The sequence below is a fragment of the Grosmannia clavigera genome (assembly GCF_000143105.1).
Source record: "Grosmannia clavigera kw1407 unplaced genomic scaffold GCSC_167, whole genome shotgun sequence".
NCBI lineage: Eukaryota > Fungi > Ascomycota > Sordariomycetes > Ophiostomatales > Ophiostomataceae > Leptographium > Leptographium clavigerum.
Window position 1 is genome coordinate 1,435,871 of NW_014040772.1, and position 24,839 is coordinate 1,460,709.

The following is a 24,839-nucleotide window of genomic DNA, read 5'->3' on the forward strand; positions in this document are numbered from 1 at the left end:
CCGGGGGACACGGGCCTTTGTTCCAGATGCATGGGTCTCGGGAAGGATCGCCAAGCACAGGCCTTCCTTTGTTCTGTCCTCCGCCGAGCCGCCCGCATTCCCCTCACTGTACGAGTACGTCGCACTGCGAGCAGTAGGCCATACTCGCTGCATCCGCCGTACAGTGCATACGTACTCCTATCAGCCCCAAGTGGAAAAAGCTCGGTACCGCCTTGTGGCGCCCCACAGGAATCAAGGCGCAATTTCACGATCTGGCTCCCACCGCTTCTTGCTGTTTCAATCTTCTTCTTGCCTGGCTTGCCGATGACGAGGCATCTCCTTTCACCCTCCTTGTCTCGGCTCCCGACTCGGCTCCCGACTCGGAGAAGGGAGGATCGAGACAATGCAATCTTGATTTTTCGATTTTTCGATTTGATTTACGATATCTGATTTGTCCATACCTTGCAAGTATGTAGGGTCTCATCGGCTCGCCCGAGTACGGCTGCCACATGGGAACTCGACCGGGCAGCTCTATGGTGACGTAAGATACATTTGGCTGGCACCGGACGAGTTTGCGTGCTTCCCGCCAAAATCGATGCACGGACAAGCGGGTGTGCCTGTGTTTACTGTCGCGGATTTGGCCAGCTGAACCAGCCGGCCGTCTGGCTCGTCGTATCCAACACCTTCCAGCGGCTGAGTTCATTCGTAATGGCTGTATTAAGATACGGAGTACATTAGGGAACCAGGACATGGGGTCTGCCATACACAGTAGTGGGGCCCCCCGCTACTCGTACCGCAAACTCTGCCGTGCAGGACTATTATTAGGGCGGTCACAGGGCACTCGCCTTAATCCAGTGCCTGTAGCTCGTACTTGGTTCCAGTAAGAACCTTGTTGCCATCGTCATGTTCGGCGACAAGGCTTCTTCTCATCTCCCTGAGACGTGTCTCAACGTCGTATTCCATCTCCTTCTCTTCTTCTCTTTTGTTTCTTCATCTTTCTGTTCGTCCATCTGTCTCTCCTCGGTTGCTTTCCCTCGTCGCCCCGTCGCTTTTTTCTTTTCTTTTTTACTTTTTCGCCTTGGCCAAAAATGCAACCGGCATCCTTGACGAAAACAGAAGGCAGCAAGCGAACCACAGTGGGGCCCTGTATTTTTCTTGGTACTATATTTGTTGAGAGAGCAACGGGAGACGCCCTAGCAGCCGCTGGCAACAACTGTGCATGGGTGCATGTGTCGGCTCTTAGTCAACGGATTAGAGGAAGCACACTCCATACGTATTCGTACTGCAACGCTTGCCACGGGATAAGGTGTTGCATCATGGCTGTTTGAGCCAGCGAAATTGACATGGCACATGAGCCAGTAGGTGCATGATTTCTTTTTCTGCCCCCTTTTTTTAAGGACCCCTTGTGTGCGATCCAGTCATGGTCCAGTCATGATCCTGACCGATCTGAGTGTGGGCTCTGTCCGCGACAATTAAGGTCCTGTGATGCATAATGACTAAAGTCAGAGTGGCAAGCGGGCAAGAAAGGAAGTAATCACAGCCAGGGTGTGGGTGGATGCGATACTGCAATTCTGGTACCCCGATCTCCCGGTGTTCTTTGTGCGGCCTCCAGTGAGTACGCACGCGGAGCAGATAAATTTTTTTTTTTTTTTTTGGCTGTTGCTACTCAGTAGTCTCCCGTTGAGTGTGGGCATCGCAGCGGAGGACGCGTTGGCTGTTTTCAGAGGGATCTGGGCGGTGCAAAGACCACTGTGGAGTGTAAGAATTGTACCGTTACGGAGTTGTTAGCTCTGTTATCCGCACTTCGTTCACGCCGAAGTTGAAAGGATGCTGTCCCAGTAAATCATAACGCACACTAACGAGAGCGACGATGGTGAAAATATCCACTTGGGCGATGAGTGAGCGATCGATTAATGGGGGGTACACAATGCAGATACATCACAGTACTGTCTTGGTGCAGTAAAAACGGGCAGTTTCATGTATCGGTCCGTACCAAAGTTTATTTTTTTTCAGCTGTGCTTGCAAGAATGTGGACGATCTACGGGGCGACTACTCGTAGTTAACATTTTTTTTATCTTGTACATACTCCGAACCCTACCAGCGCCAAGAACAGACACACACAGTACGAGTATGTGCACGCGAGTTGCTATTCCTCGTATGCATGTTACGGATACGACTACACGCAACCATGATATTCCCGGCCGGTGAAAGCGACAGCGCCCTGGACAGCTGCACTGCTGCCAGAAAACGGCAAATGATGTCTGTTTCGTGATTGCTGGGTCCTTTCAGGCCCGCGCAGTCCGAGGAGAAGGCAGCCCTGGACGCGGAATTCGCAAAGCCATGCCCAGAGAGCCCTTAATACATAGTATTCGTACTTCGTACCTCGTCCGGGTGATAGCAGCACACCCATGACGGGTCGTTCCCGCTTTGCCTGACAGGGCCTCCAGCCAGCCTGGGGAGGACGCTGCCAGGAGCTGCCCTGTCAGTGACGGCCCACCACAAGGGGGACTACTTGTACATTGCACGTACGGAGTACGTCGTAGTGATATTTTACGTTCACGCCCCTCCGCCCGGTCCACCGCTACTGCGGGCAGTATGATGTATGCATCAAAGCGAGCAACGCATAACGAGCAGAGCATCTGCCTCCCACCGTGCCTGCCTCCTCCTGGCCATTAGTGCCATCACCTGTATGGTACAGGTAACGCAAACGTATTACTTGCCGATGCCTCCTTCTCGAGGTAAAGATTTGTGCGGCTAAGAGACGCGCAAACAGAATACTAGCACGACACGGTGCATTCTCGGCTAGCGAGAACAGGAAGGAGCAAAAACGAGGAAACGGCAATCTGCTCTTAGCACAGTCCAAAACAGCAGGCGCTGTTTCCACAACGAGCAACTCGATCTTTGTCTTCGGCACTGGCCTCGAGAATCCACAGCCTTTGATGCGTACACCCCTAGCCAGTTCTGCGCTACCCTGTTCCGCCCGCGCACGCACACTAAAAAAACCCCTCCCCGTCCAGAACCAAGAAATAACAAGCAAAAAGGACCCCTGCTCTCTCATACTCAAACCCCATCCTTTGCTTCACCTGGCTTACTATGCACACCCCTTGACGCTCTTCCCTGGTGGCGGAATTGCTTCGGTTCATGGTAAGTGGGCTCTTACCCTTCTACGTAATACGATACGCTCTCTTTGCTTTCACCAGCAGATCGCACCGCCCAGCCCACAGGGCGATCCTGGTTCCAAGTCAAGCTGAAGGAAGGGGGGCCCTTGCCTCGGCCGTCCGCTTATTGTGCTATATCATAGTCTAATCTATTTCAAAGTTTCTGCACCCCATTATATATACATATCCTCACCCCCTCCAACCTTTTCTCTCATATTTCATTAGACTCGCATTCATAAGCGTTGTGTTTCCTCTCACATCTTCAGACAACTTTCAACTCTCTTATCTCTTCACCTATTCTCTCGCCTCGTGCAATCCACGATCCTTTGACGACTTTGGAGTTTATCTCTCTCTTGGCGACACAACTGCACCGCCTGTGTCTTCTGATCAAACCAATTGACTATTCTGCTATCATCTCTCATTTATATCTCTACCCTTCACCCGCAAACAAACATCCCACATTATCGCAATGCCTATGGTAAAGCGAAGAGGTCCCTGGTCCTCGTCCGAGGACCAGAGACTTGTCACCTTCATCAAGGATGATCCCACTCTAAACTGGGTGAACATCTCGATGCAGGTTGAGAGCCGGACGCCAAAGCAATGCCGCGAGCGTTACCACCAGAACCTCAAGAAGTCGCTGAACCACAGCCCGATCACCACCGCCGAGGGTGCACAGATCAATGCTTTTGTGCAGAAGCACGGCAAGCGGTGGGCTGACATTGCCCGTCAGCTCAACGGCCGCAGTGACAACGCTGTCAAGAACTGGTGGAACGGCAACCAAAACCGCATCAAGCGTGCTGAGCAACGGCGGAGAGCCACGGTCGACCCGTCTGCCCCCGGCGTTGGAAGTGCCATGTCCAGTCCCGCCAGCACACATGCACTCCCGCAGCCATGCCCGCAGCCATGCCCGCAGCTGCAGCTGCCACCCTTCGATCGTCCAACAACACACCGGCGGAACGTCAGCGGCACCATTCAGGACCTGGCCGATGCTGCCACTCTGCACAGACGGGACTACTACCACCAGTCGCAACCGTCACAGGCGTATGGTAGCGTCTACGCTGCTCGTGGCCGGGAGTCCTCTCCTCGGGAGCGTGAGCATGTACCCTACTACCAGTCAGAGCACCGTGTTCGTGAGCCACAGTTTGCACACTACGCTCCGGCCCAGCACACCACCATTCAGCACACCCCGGTTCAGCAGGCGTCAGCTCAACAGTACCCCACGCAGTATGCGCAGCCCTTCAACGGCTACCAGTATCCGCCTGGCCCGCCGTCAGCCGGCCTCGACTCTCTCTACCACCAGGCTCGCAGACCCTCCATCTACGCGGATTCGCCTGGTGCGGACTCGGTCGACCACGGCTCGGCACCGTCGCTGGTCTCTGACCACGGATCACCGTCTGTGCGTGGCTCGTCCTCGCACGCGTGGCCCTCACCTACGCTGGAGCTTCCGCCACTGCTCAACATCAACGGCAGCGTGAGCAAGAGCAATGCGCACTTGGCGAACTCGCCCCCATCGACTCAGTTCGCACTGCCTGATTATGATCGCCCCAGCTTTGAACGACCTAGCTCCGAACAGCCGACGTCCGCATCGGTCTACAGCTACTCGACCCCATCTCCTGATCGAACTGAGGAGGACTTCGAAAACTCCCCGGCCAGAACACACCAGCTGACAGCTTCTGCCGAAGAGGCTGCACAGGCTGCTGAGGTCATCATGAACCTTCCCAAAGGCGATGGGAAGAAGCGAGGCGGCCTGGGTGTGTCAGACCTGCTCAACTGAGCAGTAATGGCGCGCGCAAATTTTTCTTCGTCTTACTCATTTCTCTTTTACTCTTATTATTAATCACTGCCTCATGGTCTGACATAACCAAGAGGTCAGGCGTTGTTTACAATATCTCATGATAGCCGGCGTTGGCTCTTTTCGGGTTTATGGGAGAGGTGGCTGATACTAGACAGCTTTTGGGTACCGGTTTACAGTTGCCAGACATTGGCAAGGAAATGTTAAGGGGCTTCCGCATTTGGTCGTTTCGGGCTTGGTGTTTGGAGGAGTTTCTCTGCAAGATGCGTTTGCAATTTGGCGTTGACAAGGCCGGACTGGTGTCTGCTGCCTCTGATTGGATTTGTTTTTGTTTTAGACAACAAAGCTCACCAAATAGCGTACAGGGCGTAGGGTGTCATCCAGACGTTCAATACGACTCATCGTGCAATTACAATAAAAATCTTGAAATAATCTCTCATTTGTGCACTATTGTGACTACTAAACACTCTTGGGCATTGATTGCTATTTTGTGCGCAACTGTCCATTCGCATCCTACGCTTCACATGGCTCGCTTATCCTTCTGACCCTTTTATTGTTATCCCTTTGGTCTTAGTCGAACCGGTGATCATGGCGTGGATGCGAGACAAAATTCAGCCAGTAAGCAGCGGCAGATGAGAGGAGGAATTACGCTCGCCTCGCTTTTCGTATTGTTGCCGGCGAGCGTTTTAGGTCTCTTGGAAATGGGTACGGAGCATAGAGTAGTCGTCGCTTGCTTTCCGTTAGTGCATATGTATTTATGCGAACGCCGTTAGCGAACAACGTCTTACTCCATACTGTTCGTCATTGACTTGAGGCAACTAACAGCACAAAGCGGGATCGTCCCGTGCACAATATTACAGGCAACTAGACAACACAAGTTCGTATTCATCACAATGGTCACTGTAGCGCATACGAAGTCCAGCAGCGCCTGCCTGCTCGCCTAGGCAGCTTGCCTTGCCCCGGCCAACAAAGCGGACTTTCTCTCTTGCATGTGTCATCTTTCCTGTTCCTTCTTCTGTGCTGAACGTTTCGCAAAGCCGGGACCCACACTGTTCGGCGACCTCGCGATTATATATATAGTACGGAGTAGTTTGGCTGTCTTAAAAGGGGGAGGGGTGGTGTCTGTGTGCCATGTTGATGGTTTTCGGTGTGGCTGACCTGGCTGTGCTTTCGTGTACGCCCCTACCGCCAATATAAGCCGTAGTGGTCGAATGCAGCAAAGCGGGCGAGCACTAGCAAGGTCATGATAACAGCAGCAGGAAAGAAGGAAGGAAGGAGCAAGACACAAGCACGGACAAGCCCGCTCTGCACCACCTGCCGAAAATCCACCGCCAGTCGACGATCACGTCGGCTGGCATGGCTCCTATCCTTGGCCTTCACGGCAGCAGTCGTCTGCCTCGACATTGACTCTTGCCATCCCCGGTTCCGTCAGACATACAGGGCATCCCAGACCGACTGATGGCAATGTCTCCTATCTTCCTACTTGCATCCATACCTCAGAAACTCCTGTACACTGAATCAGAGCATCTTGCCCCAAACGTCTTCTCCACACGACAAGCATACGTGTGTATGTGGTGCCGCTCAATTTCCGATATGCGTACGTCGTAGATTTCTCGGCGTGATTTCTTTTTCGTTTGCGATCTGCAGTATTATGTGCCTCGCCGCTCCCTCCAGCCCACTGCCCAGAGCCGGCGCCAGCGCAACTGGTCGGCGAGGAGATTCAGGCTGTACAGATGTCCAGGCATGTCCCTGGTGCATCTGCACGTACGCCTGCCTATGCATGACGAGCCGTCCTCTGGCCCAAAGGAGCAAAGCTGAGGGGGGTTTTTGTAATTTGGGTCTGGCCCGACGCCTTCCCCCCCTGTACGCGAGGCGTGGACCAGTTTGCTTGCACTTGCCATGCACGCACGCGCCGCCAAGAACTTGGAAGAGCGGCAGGTTGTTGAGCTTTCCACCCCAACCCCTGCTTGGCTAGAACGACAACCTGCAAATACTTGCTCCATGCGTCCTAGTTGTCGGGACGTGTGAGATACTATTGAAACACTAATCCGTATCCCATCCGTACAGCGAGCATGAACCCCAGGAATATGGAGAGAATGGGGCAGGGAGGATGATGGAGTACTCGTAGGCTTTTTGATAACGGAGTGCCCGCACCCCTTTGCAAGTCTTGTACTCTCCATTCTGCAAGATCGACCGCCAGAATCCGTATCCCGTGCCACCGCCTCCATCCGGGAAGCTTCCTTCAGCCCGTGCACAAAAAGACCGAGCCAGACGAGCTGAACGCGATCGCTGCAAGAAGAAAAATAAAGGATGGCTGAAAGAAGGAGGGCGGGAGAGTTTGGTCAGAACGTCGATGCGAGCTAGTGCGCATTGACTCCAGCCTCCAGCAGAAAAGAACCGTGCCTTTTTTGCCGGTCAAAGATGCGCGCAGGGTGCGCAAATAACATGGCGATGCTGCTCGTATCTCACATCTCGCATCTCGCATCTAGCTCGCCCTCATTTAGACGCATGCATGCAACTCGGCCCAGGGGGTGGGTGTGAGGTGTGGAACTGCGAGATAACAGGCATCGTACGGCCAGGTATGTAAGCCCGCAAACGAGAAAGAAGGGGAAAACGGCGGATCGACACGCGATTTAACTTTCTTGTCGGGCGCTGGGACCCAGTGGCCGCCTGCTTGTTCGATCGCGGCAGCATTTTGCGATATTGTTCGACGCTTGCATGGAGAACCAGTCGTAGCAGCGTACCCGCAAAACGGGGCGTCTGACTGTTGTGCCGTAAAGGGGCATTCGACATGTCATATCCCCCACAACGGCTGGCCAATACTCCGTACTGTCCTACTGAGGAAGATCAGTTCGTTTCGTCTTCGAGACATTTGGTCCGATCCGCATTAGGCTGACTCTCTAGGCATGCGTAGCATCCCTCACTGAATAATGCAAAGGCCTCTTTCCAAGACACGGATATTAGGTGATAGTACAATGTCTCAGTGTCAGAAAAAGACAGTCAATGCAAAGAGACAATGAATGGTCTGAGTCGCCAGAAAATCCCTTTATTATGGTTCTCTTGCCGCCTGCATCGTATAACAATTGGTGCCCCCACATATTGTGATGTGATTCTGAAAGGGAAAGGCCTTGAAAATCATCAGCTTTCTCGTATAACTTGACAGTTGTGCACAAAGGCAGCTTCCCTTGGCTGCAGCCATTGAGCTCCGTTTTCATGGGTTGCCGTCTGTCTCAAGATTCCCATTGATTCTCGTTTGTGCCAGGACGCACCGACACAACAAGGCCCATGTCAGAAACCGATATAGGGCACGGATTACAGCTTGCTTTGTCTCCCGTCTTGACTAGCAGGATGTCCGGTTGATATTCCGCTTTGCATTTGTGCTCGGTTTCGTCTGCTAGTCATGGCCGTGTCTTTCCTTCGAGTCATGAGCTTTCATCCTCGACGTTTCTTGTCACCGCATAGCGCTACTGACATCTAGCATTCTCGCTTGGTCGTTCGAAGTCACGTTTCCCAGCATACATCTTCGGCTGTGATCAAGTGGAAAGAGCACTGAAGCATTGTGGCGATCCTTTGGGATTTTGAAGTGCAGTCGTCCCTGTGTATTTTGCACGGTGGCCTAGGTCTAACAACATGCGTATCTATTGAGACAATTGGACGGTGAGATCGAATCCGTCAAATACATTTTGTGAGCCAGTAATGCCGTTGTTGACTCCTCCCTAGCGGTCTGCTTGAACCCGCAAGTGCTTAGCTGATCTGGAAGGAACCGGAAGGGACGAAAACGGCGAGGAGTACGAAAACTGTTGTTTGCTGGTTGGCACAATCAACACTCTTGCTCCGAGCCAACTATTGCTGTCTAGCTCCAACATGTGCATCTCCTGAACTGTTGATATGCGTTTCACTCCAGCATGCTATAGAGCCTTCAACGACCAATGAGCTTCTGTGGTACAGAAACGATAGCTTGTGGGACGACGACGATGATGCCGGGCGAGTATTCGATCTCGAGACAAGACAGGGTAGCTGCCAGAGAATAGTCATCGTGTCTGTGTGGATGTTATGGACTCAAAAGCAATCGCTTCTCTTATCGAAGGTAAGAGGGTGTGCGAAGCATGGCATGGAAGCTGGAAGAAAACGGGAGAAGGGGAAGAAAGAATCAGTATAGCTGGCTGCAAAAGGAAATATGCCAAAAGGAAAACGTAAGAGGTCGCAGCTGCCGACTTTCCTGAAATAAGAACAAGTGCACCCCGAGCGGGAAGGAGCGATGCCAATGTCTAGCGGACTTCACGATTTCTGTCTTTATTAGTCTGAAACTGGGTGCGAAGCTGTTTCATCACGCTTCTCCCATGCTTTGTCGTTTTTGCAAACCTGCAGTGGCCACAGCGTTGCGTTGCTATCAAGGGTATACCACTAGTACCAAACAAAAGACAACGAAAGAACATTGACATGAAACTTGTCTCTGTCCAGCTGCCCTTGAAAATGAAACCCCAAAACCCCAACCAATGGCCCGATTCTCTCAAAACATGACGAGAAGCTAAAGAAGCCTTTTGGGTCCGATGCCAAAACAAATGAGATGATCCTGCTTTCCTGGATCCCGTATTCTACCACGACTCCAATGGACTCCGTTGTCCACAATATCCGTTCCTCCCAAAAAAATCAACGCTCAAACCAATGACCGAGTTTGTTCCTCATGCTTTAAGCAAGAGACCCACCACCATCTCTAGAGATATATGTCACCCCGTTCGCCTGTTATCCATCTGCGCCAAGCCAGATCGTAGGCATCTTCTAGGTCGGACACCCATCTTCGGGTATCAAATAGTCCACATGTCCATCTATTAAGCCAGAGCAGCTTTCGGAGGTCTGTCAGTCGCCCTGACCCTTCGCCGTAGAGCTCGTCAGTTCCATTGCCAGTATACCGCTTCATAGTGTAAGTACTATTGTTGGCGAGCCTGATCGCCGACTTTTCATAATCGGATTCGTCAACCGCGATCAGCTCAGCTGCTGCTTGTTTGCCCTCGGCATCTTTGGGCAACGCCCCTCTCAGGATTGATGCGGCGATGCGAGAACACATCTTGTAATTATAACGTGGAAGAGTGAGAAGCGGTGTGCCGGACCACAGAACGTCAGCCGCAGTCGTGTGCGCATTGCACTCGGGCGTGTCAAGAAAAATATCGCAGACACTGGCACGCGCAATGTGCAGATGCTTGGGAGCGACGTCTGTGAAAATGATGCGGCAGGCCACGCTTTCCCCAGCCCAAGTGAGCGCAGTTCTTCTCAGGTTGGCTTCGCCTGCTTCAGGAAACCGAAGTAGCCACAAGATGGCGTTTGGAACACCAGCTAGTATCCGCAGCCAGCTTCGGAACGTCGTAGGGTCGATCTAAGGTACATGTTAGTCAGCCAATGCCAAAGCAGCCACGCGGGCAGTCGTGCAGCCAAGAATCCGTACCTTGTAAAGCTGATTGAAGTTTCCCAAAATGACTGTATCATCAGATATGTTTGGAAACAGTTCTTTGCGCATCTTCCAACGTCGGCGTTGCTCATCCTGCCAGGTCATTGCTCGTTCGGACGCCTCGGCCGATTGCTTGTGGTCGCAGCAAAAGAACGTATCACGACAGTAGATAATGTTTTCCGAGTACACCCAGTTCTCTTGGCCGGCCTCAGCCTCGTCGCGGAAAACGTCACCGATGCTGACATTGCCTCGCCATGGTCGCAGTGTAGAGGGCGGAACAGCCGTGGTATCAGCAAGCAAGTAGTCGCACCATTCAGCACCGAGAGTACCAGCAAAGCCCATAAAGGCCATCTGGATGGGCGCCGGCCGGGCAGCAAAGATCTCGTTCCTTGCCCCGCGTGTGTATCCGTTCAAGTTGACAAGGATGTGTATGTTGTCCTGGAGGATCTGCTCGATCAGACGTTCGGGCGCCCAATTGGTCACATCGCGAAATACTGGTGCTTCCCTTTCGATTTGCTGGCGATGTATCGACCTGTCACTAGCAGTAGTTGCATAGCAAAAAGCCTTTGCTCTTGACGGGGTGTGAAATCCGAACACAGATTGCATACTTGTTGTCGCACTCTGTCAGTACCTCACATATGCAACCAAGAATCAGAGGCAAGAGCAGATCCACTTACAGGTGCGCCAAAGGATGGTTGTTGAAGTCAGAGGAGATGTAGCCGATATTCAGCTGGGGCTGTGGAGGGGAAGGTGGAGGGTAAACTGAGCCCGATAGCCAAGGCGAGCGCAGCGTTGAGCAGGAAATCCTGAGTGCATTCCGTTGAGAAATCAGACGAACGTCCTTGGCCGGAAGGGGGCAGGTGAACGTGTGAAAAGGAAGCACAGTTGGTGCTGCAGGAACCGTCAGGCTGGCTGGCAATCTCGGCCTCGCATAGTTGTTGGGCACCTCGACACCACGAACGTATCGGTCGTGGTACCAGCGTCGCATAACAACACGAGTGGCGCGCTCGATTAGCCGGAGCACTCGCGAGCCCTCTCCAGTCTGATTGGCCCATTTCTGTAGCTCTGTTGCAACTTCTGCCGAGTTGACGCCGTCGCCGCCACCTTCTCCAATGTCGAAGCCGCTATCCCTGCCGAGGACACCAGTCGCATCCTTCATCTGGCACGCGAGCATTGCAATGGCACTTTCGTGCAAGACACCCTTCCCCCAGCTAGATCCTTCCTCTAACTGACGGCTCACGATATCCACAACACGCTTGGTGAGGCCCAAGCCATGCCACGTCTGGCAGACATCTCGCAGCATGCCGTCGTCATCGACATGCCAGCGGTCGTAGCGACCGTTTTCAAGAAAAACGCCGCCCCGGCCTCTCCAGTCGCAGACTGAGTTTAAAGCTGTTGACAACCCACAGACAGCCTCGGAAAAGTCTGGGTTCGATATGACGGCGCGGCGGTAGTATGAAATCGCGTCCAAAATGCGTCCACGGTCTTTTACAGCATTCGCCAGATTCGTCAAGGCGATATCGAATGTGCCGTCGCACGCAACAGCTTGCTCGTACATCTTGATTGCAAGATCTATTTGTCCAACGTCTTTCAACAAACTGCCGAGATTGGTGTGGAGATGGACATGCTTTGGGTCAAGTCGGAGGCCATAGCTGTAATACGCAAAGGCCAGGGCCAAGCCGCTGCCAGGAGTGATGCCGGCAGGAATGGCCTGCTTTGTGGCTGGCTCCACGACTGATGACAGCTGCTGCTGTGGTTTCTGCCTCTGCGACTGCGAGTCCGACGGAATTGGAGTTTGCTGCACGCTTGCCAACAGGATGCCCACGTTATTTGCAGTTGAAGGGCTTTCCTGAAGCGACAACGACAGGTAGTACAGCGCCAGTATATCTGCAACTGCAGAGCCCTGGCCATTTGGCCCGGCGGGTGCATAACCAGTGCTTGCCATGCCGTCCTGAAGGATCTTGGCCATGGAGAGTAGGGCGTTGCTAGTTGTCGCGATGGCCGACTTCCGATGTTGGCTCTCTGGAATATAGCGAAGGCCAGGAAGCTGACCATGAGTAGAAGCGAAAACAAGGTGCGCCGTTAGCTTCGCCCTGTCTGGTGACAAGAGAGGGGGGCTTGCTGTTGATCGTGGAAAGTAGGAAAGGCTGCCTTGGGAGACGTCGGCAGGAGACAGGGTGGCGTGGACACGCTGTATCAGAGTCTGGATGCGCTGGAACCCCCGGCCGGTGCCGATAAGAACAGCCTCCTCGTATGCCTTGGATGCTGACGCAGTTTCCTTCATCGCATATAGAATATTTGCCTTGGTGTGAATCAGAATGAGCATCCGTCCATTGTCGTGTCCTGGCACTGCATAGCCACTCGAACCAAACCCGGGCTGTGTGTTGGTGTTGTCGGGCGAGCCCTGCGATGATGAGTCCCTGTCATCGTTATGGACAGATACTTTGTAGCCCGAAATTGGAGTTGTACCGGCAACTTCTGGACCCCCTCCACAGTTGGCACTGCTGCCACTATTTACGGACCCGATGGGCCTTTGTATGCGTAAAGAGTCCTGGACAAAGTCAATCATATCCACAGCCTCGTGGTTCCGCTGGTCAGCAGCAAGAAGGCTGGCCAAGTGTTCTGCTGGTTCGAGATAGCTGGGACGGGCATGAATGGCCTGATACCAGAACTTTTCCGCTTCGTCGCGACGGTCGAGACAGTAGAGCGTGGCGGCAATGTTAGACACGACCTCGACATGGCCAGGATTTAGAGACAAAATCCGATTGAACCATTCTAAAGCTTGCTCGAAATGATCTAGACCGTAGTGCAAACAACCGCCAAGCAGCATGCCGTCAGTCCACTTCCAATCGCTCTGCTCGCACAGACTTGACAGTAACTCCAACGTGGCTTTCGCTTGCGGGATGAGAGGAGGATGTGGAAAAAACATGTTCTGGACTGCTGCTTGGGCGCCGTGGATATTGGCTACAGACGGTTGGTAAATCCCGGCATCGTTAACTATCGCTGACGGATAATGAGCTGTACCGTGACGATGGTCGAGAAGTGATTGCCTTCCATGGGACATCTGAACTGCGGCCATGTGCGGTTCAGACACGAGGCCACACGCAGAAAATGCCTGCTGTTGCTGTTGTCGCTGCGAGGACTTTGAGTGCATAGATGTCTTCATCGGCGGTCGTAGACTTGGGAGAGGCCTGCCGTTGAGTGATTTCTTGGTATGGGTTAGGTGCACTAAGAGTTCGGCGTATGTCTTCTCTCCTTGCGCTAACACACGTTCTTTAAACTGCACGAGACCCTCGCCAGTTGCGGAAATGTTTACAGCGGCTGGAAGAGCAGAGGAAGGCGGTCCCATAGACAGCATTTGCAATGCTTGTATCGGAGAATGTAGCATTGCCGAGCTGTCCATGTTCATAGGTTGCTGACTTTGGCTCCGACCCGGAGCTTGCCTTTGAACGCCTTGGTGAAACTGGCCAGTATTATAGCTGGAGATTTGTGCTGAGTGGTAGCTAAACATGTTCGGTTGGCTGGAAGCCGTGATAGACGGTGCCATGTTGAGATTAGGCGCAGCGAGAGGAAACAACGGCTGGGTAGCCTGAGCAGTCTGCCTGTAGTTCGCATTGCATACCCCAATCTGCGGTATTGGGCTAAGGCTATTGTCGACATTGACAAGTTTGGTGAGCGGGAACCCATGCGTCTGGTAACTCTGCAACAATGCAGAGTCGGGCCAAATGGGCTGGGGATTGAAGCTGGTTGGATTGAAGGCTGTCGGTCCAGGTGATGCTTGATAAGATGGTGAAAAGACAGGCTGGGGAAACATGTTGCTACTGTCGTGGCCTCTCGGCTCATCGAAAAACGTAGACGCTTGTAGTAGAGCTCCCTGACATGCTGCCATATTGGGGACATTATTTAAGGTAGCCGCTACTTTTGCAGCTTCCGGGTTGATGGTTTCTGGGCCCATCCACGGTGCCCCAAAGCCAGAACGTGCTGCAGAAGCAGCGGCAGCGGCAGAAGTTGCAGCCCTCACACTTGTCAGTTGATATGGCCACACGTCGGTCTGTACCAAAGGCTGTCCCGCGACAACGTTTGATCTGGAGGGCAGGCCGGTGGTGGTGGCGGTGGCAGCGACGAGCTGCTGCATCTGCATCCTTCGAACAGGACCATTTTGTTGGACCACTGCGGTGGGAAAAATGACCGAGGGCACCGACAAGGCCATCTGCTTGAAAGGTGGCGGGCCCGTCGCCAGGCTGGACGGTGATCCATCGTACCCGGCATCGATGGTTCCATTTGGCGTTTTCCGGCGTAGTTGGTGTTCCTGAAATCGTTCGGCAAGGCTACGCCCGCTATTGATGTAAGGAAATGCGGCCCCGTTTGCACCGCCGCCAGCGCCAGGGGCTAGATTTGGGACGGGTCGACCGTTGTTTTGTAGATGGTGCTGCAGTTGCGAATGCGGAACCTGGCTGCCAAGCGAAACAGCCGTCGATTGCGAATTGCGAATCGGAAAGGCAACGGTTCGTTGTGGAGCAGCCACCGCAGCGGCCTGATGAAAAGATTGTGGCCTCACAGATCGACTTTGGGAGAGATAATACTGGTGTTGGGCCTGCTGCTGGAGTTGCTGCTGCTGCAGAGCGAAGATATATTCGGGCCTGAGGTGGACATGGTGAAAGTTGTCAAAATAGAGGGGCGAATGCCCCATCTGAGGGGACATCTGCACCAGTGGCTGCTGCATGTTGATAGTATGTTGAGATGGACGTTAGGGGAGGTTGATGGGTCCGTGTCGTGTAATGGGCGTATTAGTCGTTATCGTCGTGATTGTCGTCGCTGTCGTCGGTAAGGTCGAGGTCGAGGCGCCTCGACTCCAATTCGGGTCCAAGTCACAGCCCTAGCCGTATAGGCTGGGGGGAAGAAGGGGAAAGGAACAAGGCAGATGCATAAGAGAGAGGCAGATGTCGATATTGAGCCCTAAGAGGATCACGCAGAAGCGAAAATCCGTGGATGAGCCGTGCTGTCACGGGTTTGGAGGGAGTGAGAAAAAGAAGGAAGAGAACAGAGAGAACAAGCATCAGGTTTTCAAATCGATTTTCTGATGCTCATTCAGGTTCGACACACTCAGCCCGCTGTTTACAGAAAGAGTTAGCGGGACCACTAATGATTGTCGGGCCCGCTAAAAGGCACACTTAGGACCCTGGTAAAGAATCAGGCGGCGCAATTGACGGGAGACGCAGCCATGTATGTGCGTATGCATACGAGTTGATTGTTCTTGCGTTCGTCCAAAACAAGCAGGAACGGCCGAAGAAAAGCAGGAAAAAACAAAAGCAAAAAACAGCCAGTCTCGCATGGATCCCGATGGTAATTCTTTATTTGTCCTCTCTGCTTTGATGACGGGGTGGTTTTCTATCAGCTGTATTTCATGGCTTCCCTTCCTATTACTTTCACACTGTTTTTTTTTTTTTTTTTTTGGCGCGAGGCAGTGGTTTTACGTCTTTACAGCACTCTTACTACTGCTGACCGCCTGGAAAGGGACGGCCGGTGCTATGGTGGGGCGTGGTGGGGTGACGGGCGGAAGGAGGGACGGGGTGTACTCCGTAATAGCGAAAATGGGAATGGACGATCTGTCACTACTGCGTATTATAGGGTATACGTAGCAAGGAAGTAGTGACTCGGCAGCCAAGATATCAAAGCGAGCAGAAGAAGCCCTGTGTCTCTTGCATGTAGCATGCTCCTTCGCTTAGCCTTTTCAATGCCATCATTGCTTTACTATTTCACGGACCAAGAGCAATGATGCAAATCATGCTATTTGTAAAATAGCATAAGCTAACGTTTGCCCTTGTAGAGTGGGGGATGGGCCGTTTGAGAGCTGTTGAGATCGCGCTGAAAGCGGAGCAATGCCTAAGAAATCAGTGGGTTGGTTGACGGCTGCGCTAGGCACAGAAGGTGTACATCACTGCGCTAGGCCCTGCCGGTCGCCATCTCTTGTGTTCTGTTTTAGCGGTCGCTGTAGCGTATTAGCTCACTGAAAGGACGCCCTAAGGCCGCCGCTGGAGAAGTTCGGCGCAGGGGCTCGTATTCAACCGGCCAGGGTGGGGTGACTGCTGGAAAATAATGCATAGATTACGTATTCAACCGCTAAAATGTTTTGCGGGCAGCGGGCGCGCCTTTTTTCAGTGTCTACATACAACCCGACCATTCCCACAAAAGCTGAGCCGACCATTGTGGGTCTATTTTCACTTAATAATCATCCCAGAAAATTTTGCCTTAGGCTCGTCAATGTACTCTTAATAAAGGTAGTATAAAGGAATAAATTTTTCTGCTAGGCAGGGGAAAAAATCGCCGGCACGGAAAAATGTAAGTATGTCAAGCATTGGAATCCGCCACACTGTGGCCCTTCCGCCCCACTTGGCCGTACGGGCCTGTAATTGGTCAGCAGGCACAGAAGCGGGGTCTGACACTAGTTTAATACGGATCCCCAGAAGGGTCGCGATGTATCTATTTCTTCCTTAGTACACAACAGTCCTTCGCCCACACTAGACCCTATTCAGCCTCCTACTCCTCACAGTGCATCACGTTATATAACCGCCACGTATAGCCTCCTTTAACCTTTACAGGTTATAAGCCCGGCCCAAGAGGACCGGGAGAAGCTAAACAAATAAACCGAAAAGCCTTTACGATACGCTTCGTAAAGCACCTAGTGCTTTGGGCACTAATCTGACGGACGAAAGAGCCTTGTTAAGATTACCAAGGTTATATTTATAACCTCGCCTGGCTGGAACAGAACTCCCAGTGGCAGACTAAGCAAGAGCAGCAGACCTCTGATCGTTAAATTAGAATTAGACGCTAAGTCCGAATTAAGCATTGGAAGCAGCATTTACATGGCTAACGAAAATAGCATTTACGGGGCTAAGCTTAACGAAGACACTCTAAACAACGAAAACAACGTTGGTGGTAAAGAACCTAATTAGCAGTCACAAACCTTTGAATCTTTTTACGATCTAGAACCAAAACCCGAATCTTCTACCATGTTACAAGCTAGTGCAGCGGCGCCTAATCCGATTTAGGTCGACCCGATGTGCATTAAGCTGTTTATAAGCTACTGTTCGAAGCAAGTGCTAAGGCTTACCGGCGTAGCAGACTAGGACGAGTAGGAGAAGAATGTATTTAAAGGCCTTAGCCTGCTTAGGATTAACGACTTTACTACTATTAGGTAGATGCCTGCTAACAACCGTTAATTAATTAAATACGGCGTTACCCTATAAGTTAGCAACGGTCTACTTAAGCAGACTAAAGGAGACAACATTTAAGTTATTTATAAAACGCTTAAATAGCTTTTAAAACTATAGGAAGCTAATCTAGCCATTAATTATAGCATTAAATTTTAAACAATAATGCGCTAGTATAATAACAAAAAGATGAAGGACTTCTTTAGTAGAATTAAAGAAGTTATCCGCGACTATAATACCTACGTTAAACTACTTATAAGCAAGCAAAAAGCCGTAAATCTAGTAAGCTACGTTTATAGGAAGTTTCTTGCCTTAAACGTAAAACTACTAAACCTTTAGCAAAGCAAATAAATTTTTATAGCAGGTAATAAGATCTATATAGCAATAAAGCTTTTTATTACTAACTGCTATAAAGATTAGTTATTTACTACATTAAACGCTAAAGGCAGCAGCACTAGCAGCACTAGTAAGATTAAAACTAAAAACAAAATAACTAAGGAAAAAGATAGCAACTATAGCGCTAAGAGCTAAAAGACTAAGGCTTTTAGCAAGCACTAAGACGGCATAAAATGCGCGCACTATAATTATACTAAGCATACAATTATAGAATGCTAGAAGAAGAACCTAAAGCTTTGCCCTAAGTAAGCCTTTAAAGGCAAAACTAGCAATATAGTAAAGAAAGAACCCTCTAGCAAAGCAGTTAGCTTTATAACTACTGTCTAGTTTAAACCTATAAACAAAGTACTTACGTTTATACTAGCACTCGATTTTAGTGCAGTTATAATTACTAATAACCTATAAGAAGCAGTAAACGTAGACCCTTACTATAGGTTACACAATAGCATTGTTACTACGGATAATAATAGCTACGCACTAGATGCGCAAACGAATTATAAAGGCTTAGATTTATGCCTCTAACTAATAAAGGGCTATGCCTACTATGCCCTCTTCTATAACTTTTATAGTAGCTATACAAACGACTAGCTGTTTAATATAAGAGGTAATATTTATATTACTAACAACCTTAGTTAGTTTAAACCTAGTATAAAGCATACTACTACGATTATAATTTATACTAGTAGTAGCCTATAACGCCGCCCTAGGAAGGGGACTAACGCAGGCTATGCGCAAGCTGTACGCAGTATGCGCACAGCGTATTAGATGCACATCGTAAACTAGAAGCAGTGCTTATAGCGCAGGCTACAGCACGTGCTAGCGCACAGGCTAAGTAGAAACGGGGTTGCGCCTGTCCTGCGCACTTAGTGCGCCAGAGGTGCGCCTATAATAAAGAGCGCCTCCCGCACTCCCTTAGAGTGCAGAAGGCAAGAATTAGCTATTGAATATACGGCTGCTTCCTCCTGTTAAGAAGATACCTCCTTGCCTGCCTAACTTACCTGGCCTACCTAAGTACACCTTTAACATATAGTTACTTATTACTTAATATTATTATAAATATAAACTATAATATAAAAAGTAAAGTATATAATAAAAATATAAATAAACTTTTATTTATATATAAAAACTATATTTATATTTAAATACTTAAAACGTAAATAAAATATATACTAAATATAATTTATATTTTAGTTTTAATTTATATTTTAAGTTTTAACTACTTTTTAATAAAGTAATTACTATAAATAATAATAATAGTATAAGAATATATTTATATTTAAAAAAATTCTTAAGTAATTTTTATATTTTAAAAATATAATTAATATATATTATATAAAATATTTATATAGTATATATATAAAAACAAGTTTATATTTAAAATTTAAACATTATTTATAACATATATAATATTAGTAATAGTATATTTATTTATATTCTATACAAATAATAAGTATAAAATTTTAGTTACTGTCAAGCATTGGAATCCGCCACACTGTGGCCCTTCCGCCCCACTTGGCCGTACTGGCCTGTAATTGGTCAGAAGGCACAAAAGCGGGGCCTGACACTAGTATTAATACGGATCCCCAGAAGGGTCGCGATGTATCTATTTCTTCCTAAGTACACAACACTCTTTCGCCCACACTAGACCCTATTCAGCCTCCTGCTCCTCACAGTGCATCACGTTATATGACCGCTACGTATAGCCTCCTTTAACCTTCACAGTTACCTAGCAAAATATAGGTTATTATAGTAGGTACTTCTTAGCTATACTAATATACATACAAGCCTCTACTAAATAAGCAGGTTTAAGAACTAAACGCTATAGGTCGCATATATCTTTTTACCTTACGCCCACGCCCTACCAAGCACACCGCTTTTATAGTACTTGTACCACCCTTTAGTACAGTACAAGATGTAGAAGACGAGCCTAAGGCAGTTATTTTTTTGGCAAGGATTACTAATTGAAAAGACCCACAAATAGACCCACAATGGTCGGCTCAGCTTTTGTAGGAATGGTCGGGTTGTGTGTAGACACCTCTAGAATAGCTGCATCTTCTCCTCTACTCTCTTTAGTAATACAACCAACCCTTTATGCTAAGTAAGCACGAATCTGATACGTGATGTATCTAGCTAGAAAGGAGTACATGGCGCGCCTTCACTGGTGCAGAGATTTCACTAGGGCTAGTCCCCAGTGAAATCTGTCTGACCAATGAGAGGCCGCTTTGCTGACATTAGTCAGAACGATCACAGTGCGCTCCATTCTAGAGCTTCACACCTTCTTACAAGGCTTCATTGGCCACATAGTCATTGGAACTATAGCTGGGAACTCCCTATTTACTCTCAACCTTGGCATAGTACTTTCTCATAATGCGCATGGCAGAGATGCCTGTAGTGTTGCCGTGGTAGACCCGCTTCTACTTTCACGACAGCGCTTTTCCAAAACAAAGTTGTTTTCCACGTTCCACAAGTAAAGAGGCATTGCTTTCTTTGATTACGAGGCCACCCAGTTGACGCCAGGTATAACCCTGCTACAAAACAAGCGAAGATAGGATTCCCTAATACCCCAAGAAGTAGTGAATGCACACCAAGTCGACACAAAACCTCTGCATATAGTCAAGAAAGAGAGGGATATATGAAAATATTGCATGGGCAAAACCAGCACGGCGGAGATGAGACACTGGATCTTTGTTACTACTGCAGAACCTGCCGAGGTAGTGCCTCAACCAACTCTGCATTATTGACCTGGCTGTGTCAAACATCTCTGCAGTGAGCTGGACAAGCATGTGGCTCTTCACCTTCCGGGGTCCCTCCGGCTTTGCAATCGTACAGCGTTCTATCCACTGGAAAGTATAAGGGAGACCGCGTTCAGTGCCGCAAAGCTCATCGGGAAGTGACCCAGGTATAGAGCCACTGTCAAGCAGTTGGCTCTCAACTCCATTTCCCCGTGTACATATGACGGCATGCAGAAGAGGGGTCGTTCTTTATCGGCTCAGACGTCGAGCGACGCACTGACGATATCGGTGAGAACGAGTTCTGACAGTTCTGTACGGTGGGTCATTGAAAAGATGCGCGGTCTGTTTCGTCAACATGAGCCAAAAAAAGCAGTGACGCTTTGAGACTTGCTTGCAGGCGAGGCGCCTAAACTTGATGCTTGTCACCAACCCTCTCTACACGAGGCCGATCGCGCGCAGATTCTGTTTGCTGACGAAGCCCATCATTTCTCGAGCAGTGGACAACGTAGTGACCTCTCTGAAATATGCTGCAAAGTACGACTTAGCCGGAGTATTTTTCTTTCAACATGCACTCGTGCGACTTTGGTGAATTGCGGACATGTCTCCGCTAAAGGCCGATGTATGTACTCAATACACAAGGGATCGTGCATGAGTTCGGATGTGCAAGGCCGAGCTCTCTACCGAGTACTTTCTGGCTTATCACCCAAATACTTATATTCGACGAGGTCCTAGCAAGAACATGTAGTGCCATAAGGCTTGCCGACTAGAAATTTAACGTAGATGTGAGAGGCCCAGTCTACTCCGAATCTCAGATTGGAGTTATCTCGTATTGTGGGCCCAGCAGAAACCCCCACTAACACTAACAAGTGGGAAGCGCTCACCTTGCTTTCCTCCGCACAACGCTGAGCCTCTGTGCGTTAGTATTATACTCCGTAAACCTTGAAAACAAGAATTCAGGGTCATCGCTGACGAGCTTTCTTTCAATTGGCCATCTCCTTCGCAATGCCCGCCAACGCATTTCGTCACTGCAGCTGGTAATGCTGGTGCCTGAACGATCGGAAGGCGGTGACGGGCGGCAGATTATGTTTTGCGGCTGCCTGGTGGGTAGAGCCACTCATCACATGACGCGTTATGCCGTATTGGGAAAGGCAATGCGTAACGGCGGGCTCTATCGCTTTGCTGTTCACCTACGAATATTCCGCAGTGCTGAACCCTATTATCCCTCCCACCTCTATCACCGCCATACGCACCCCCATCATCACCACTCGCGGCAAAGCGTCTCGAGCTGTTTTTGTGTGCACCGCGTGATCGCTCACGTTTTCTACATCAGACATCCTAGCCTGCTGGGAGCTAATTCGCCGAATCCTCCCACCGACAAAGGAAGGATATCCCCCACCGCTTCTCCTTTTTTGGACTTGTATCCGCCACTGGTACCCAACCTACCAAATCGAAGAGCTCTCTGCTTGCCATCACACATCCGTCGGACGTGTTTACTGCCTCCGAGTGCTGTCGCATCTACGACGCCAGCAGCGTCTCGTACTCTCGCTGGCTTTCTGCTGTTTCCATCGAACCCGCCACGATGACGGGGGCAAGCTTGGCCACGCCGGGCGGTATCTCGGATCCGGCCCTGATCCAGTGAGTAGTCATTTCTTTCTTTGAAGTCTGCGCGTGTGGTTTCGTATTGTCGTTGTTCCGTTTCGCTAATCTGTGATATGCAGGCTTGTGAACAAGCTTCAGGATGTTTTTGTGACGATCAACGTCAACAACCCGATCGACCTTCCACAGATTGTTGTTGTCGGCAGCCAGTCGAGTGGAAAAAGCTCCGTCCTGGAAAACATTGTCGGTCGAGACTTGTAAGATTGTCCAGGCCAGAAGGAGAGAAAAGGAGGGATGGAGGTAGTGTTTTAGCAGTACTGACAGATGGCCCAAACAGCCTGCCGCGAGGCTCCGGCATTGTGACCCGACGACCGCTCGTTCTGCAGCTGATCAACCGGCCAGCACAATCGGGCACGAACGGGGTGTCGGAGGAGATTGCGAGCGGCACGGACAAGGCTGCCAACGCAGACGAATGGGGCGAGTTTCTCCACATTCCCGGACAGAAGTTTTACGACTTCCACCAGATCCGCGATGAGATCAACCGCGAGACCGAGGCTAAAGTAGGCCGAAATGCGGGCATCTCGGCGGCACCAATCAACCTGCGGGTGTACTCGCCCAACGTGCTCAACCTTACGCTGGTCGATCTTCCGGGCTTGACCAAGGTGCCGGTGGGCGACCAGCCGCGGGACATTGAGCGGCAGATCCGCGACATGGTGATGAAGTTCATCCAGAAGCCGAACGCAATCGTACTGGCGGTGACGGCGGCTAACCAGGATCTGGCCAACTCGGACGGCCTGAAGCTGGCACGCGAGGTCGACCCGGAGGGTCAGCGGACGATTGGTGTGCTGACCAAGGTCGATCTGATGGACGAGGGCACCGACGTGGTAGACATCCTGGCCGGGCGCATTATTCCGCTGCGGCTGGGGTATGTGCCGGTGGTTAACCGCGGACAGCGTGACATTGACAACAAGAAGCCGATCCTGATGTCGCTGGAGGCAGAGAAGAATTTTTTTGAGTCGCACAAGGCGTACCGCAACAAGAGCTCGTACTGCGGCACGCCGTATCTGGCGCGCAAGCTGAACCTGATCCTGCTGATGCACATCAAGCAGACGCTGCCGGACATCAAAGCGCGGATCGCTGGGTCGCTGCAGAAGTACTCGGCCGAGCTGGACAGCTTAGGGCCGTCGATCCTTGGCAACAGCGCGAACATGGTGCTGAACATCATTACGGAGTTTACCAACGAGTGGCGGACGGTGCTGGACGGCAACAACACGGAGCTGTCGAGCACGGAGCTGTCGGGCGGCGCGCGCATCAGCTTCGTGTTCCACGAGCTGTACTCGAACGGCATCAAAGCAATCGACCCGTTCGACCAGGTCAAGGACGTGGACATCCGCACGATTCTGTACAACTCGTCGGGCTCGTCGCCGGCGCTGTTTGTGGGGACGACGGCGTTTGAGCTGATTGTGAAACAGCAGATCAAGCGGCTGGAGGAGCCGAGTCTGAAGTGCATCTCGCTGGTGTACGACGAGCTGGTGCGCATCCTGACGCAGTCGCTGAGCAAGTCGATGTACCGGCGCTATCCAGGGCTGAAGGAGAAGATCCACCAAGTGGTCATCTCGTTCTTCAAGAAGGCCATGGAGCCGACGAACAAGCTGGTGCGGGACCTGGTGGCGATGGAGTCTTGCTACATCAACACGGGGCACCCGGACTTTCTGAACGGCCACCGGGCGATGGCGATTGTCAACGAGCGGCACAACCCGCCGAAGCCGGTGCAGGTAGACCCGAAGACAGGCAAGCCGCTGCCGGCATCGGCAACACCGGTGCGGGCGGCCAGCCCGACGCTGGCGGCCGACGACAAGGAGAGCGGTTTCTTCGGCAGCTTCTTTGCGGCCAAGAACAAGAAGAAGGCGGCATCCATGGAGGCTCCACCGCCAACGCTCAAGGCCTCGGGCACGCTGTCGGAGCGGGAGAACATTGAGGTGGAGGTGATCAGTAAGTGAAGGGAGAAGAGAGAAAGGGGGAGAACCAGCTAACACGATGCAGAACTGCTGATCCAGTCGTACTATAGCATTGTGAGGCGGACGATGATCGACATGGTGCCAAAGGCCATTATGTTGAACCTTGTGCAGTAGGTTTTTCTATTTTTTCCCAATCCATCACCTTCTCTCTCCAACTAACCGGATAGATTCACAAAGGACGAGATGCAGCGCGAGCTGCTTGAAAACATGTACCGGACGGACGCGCTCGACGATCTGCTGAAGGAAAGCGACTACACGGTGCGCCGGAGAAAGGAGTGCCAGCAGATGGTGGACGCTCTGGGACGAGCAAACGAGGTCGTCTCGCAGGTCCAGTAGACGTTGCTGGCGTGCGGCATGTCTGCTGCTGTTCATGGCGGCAATCTATATTTCTTTCTCTTTTCCTCTCCTGCCCATGTTTGTCCTGTCTCTGTCGGGGCTTTTCTTGTCATTGTGATGTCACACGGCCGTGGAAAATAAACAAGATGTAATTTTCTGTCACAACAGCCTATCTCCC

General features: G+C 50.9%; 3 protein-coding genes across 3 annotated transcripts; 2 read left to right on the forward strand and 1 right to left on the reverse strand.

The window, feature by feature from the left end:
* Positions 1–3,606: 3,606 nt before the first annotated feature.
* On the forward strand, positions 3,607–4,911 carry CMQ_6275 (myb-like DNA-binding protein; the record flags this gene model as incomplete). The annotated part of the gene is made up of 1 exon (XM_014315340.1): positions 3,607–4,911. The coding sequence occupies one exon, from the start codon at positions 3,607–3,609 to the stop codon at positions 4,909–4,911; it is 1,305 nt and encodes a 434-aa protein (XP_014170815.1).
* Positions 4,912–8,848: 3,937 nt separating this feature from the next.
* On the reverse strand, positions 8,849–15,095 carry CMQ_6065 (udp-n-acetylglucosaminyltransferase; the record flags this gene model as incomplete). The annotated part of the gene is made up of 4 exons (XM_014315130.1): positions 8,849–8,969; positions 9,801–10,300; positions 10,370–10,904; positions 11,050–15,095. 4 exons carry the CDS (start codon positions 15,093–15,095, stop codon positions 8,849–8,851), a joined length of 5,202 nt encoding a protein of 1,733 aa, XP_014170605.1.
* Positions 15,096–22,290: 7,195 nt separating this feature from the next.
* CMQ_5956 (vacuolar dynamin-like GTPase) lies at positions 22,291–24,661 on the forward strand (the record flags this gene model as incomplete). The annotated part of the gene is made up of 5 exons (XM_014315021.1): positions 22,291–22,346; positions 22,430–22,564; positions 22,645–24,299; positions 24,351–24,435; positions 24,493–24,661. 5 exons carry the CDS (start codon positions 22,291–22,293, stop codon positions 24,659–24,661), a joined length of 2,100 nt encoding a protein of 699 aa, XP_014170496.1.
* Positions 24,662–24,839: the final 178 nt, after the last annotated feature.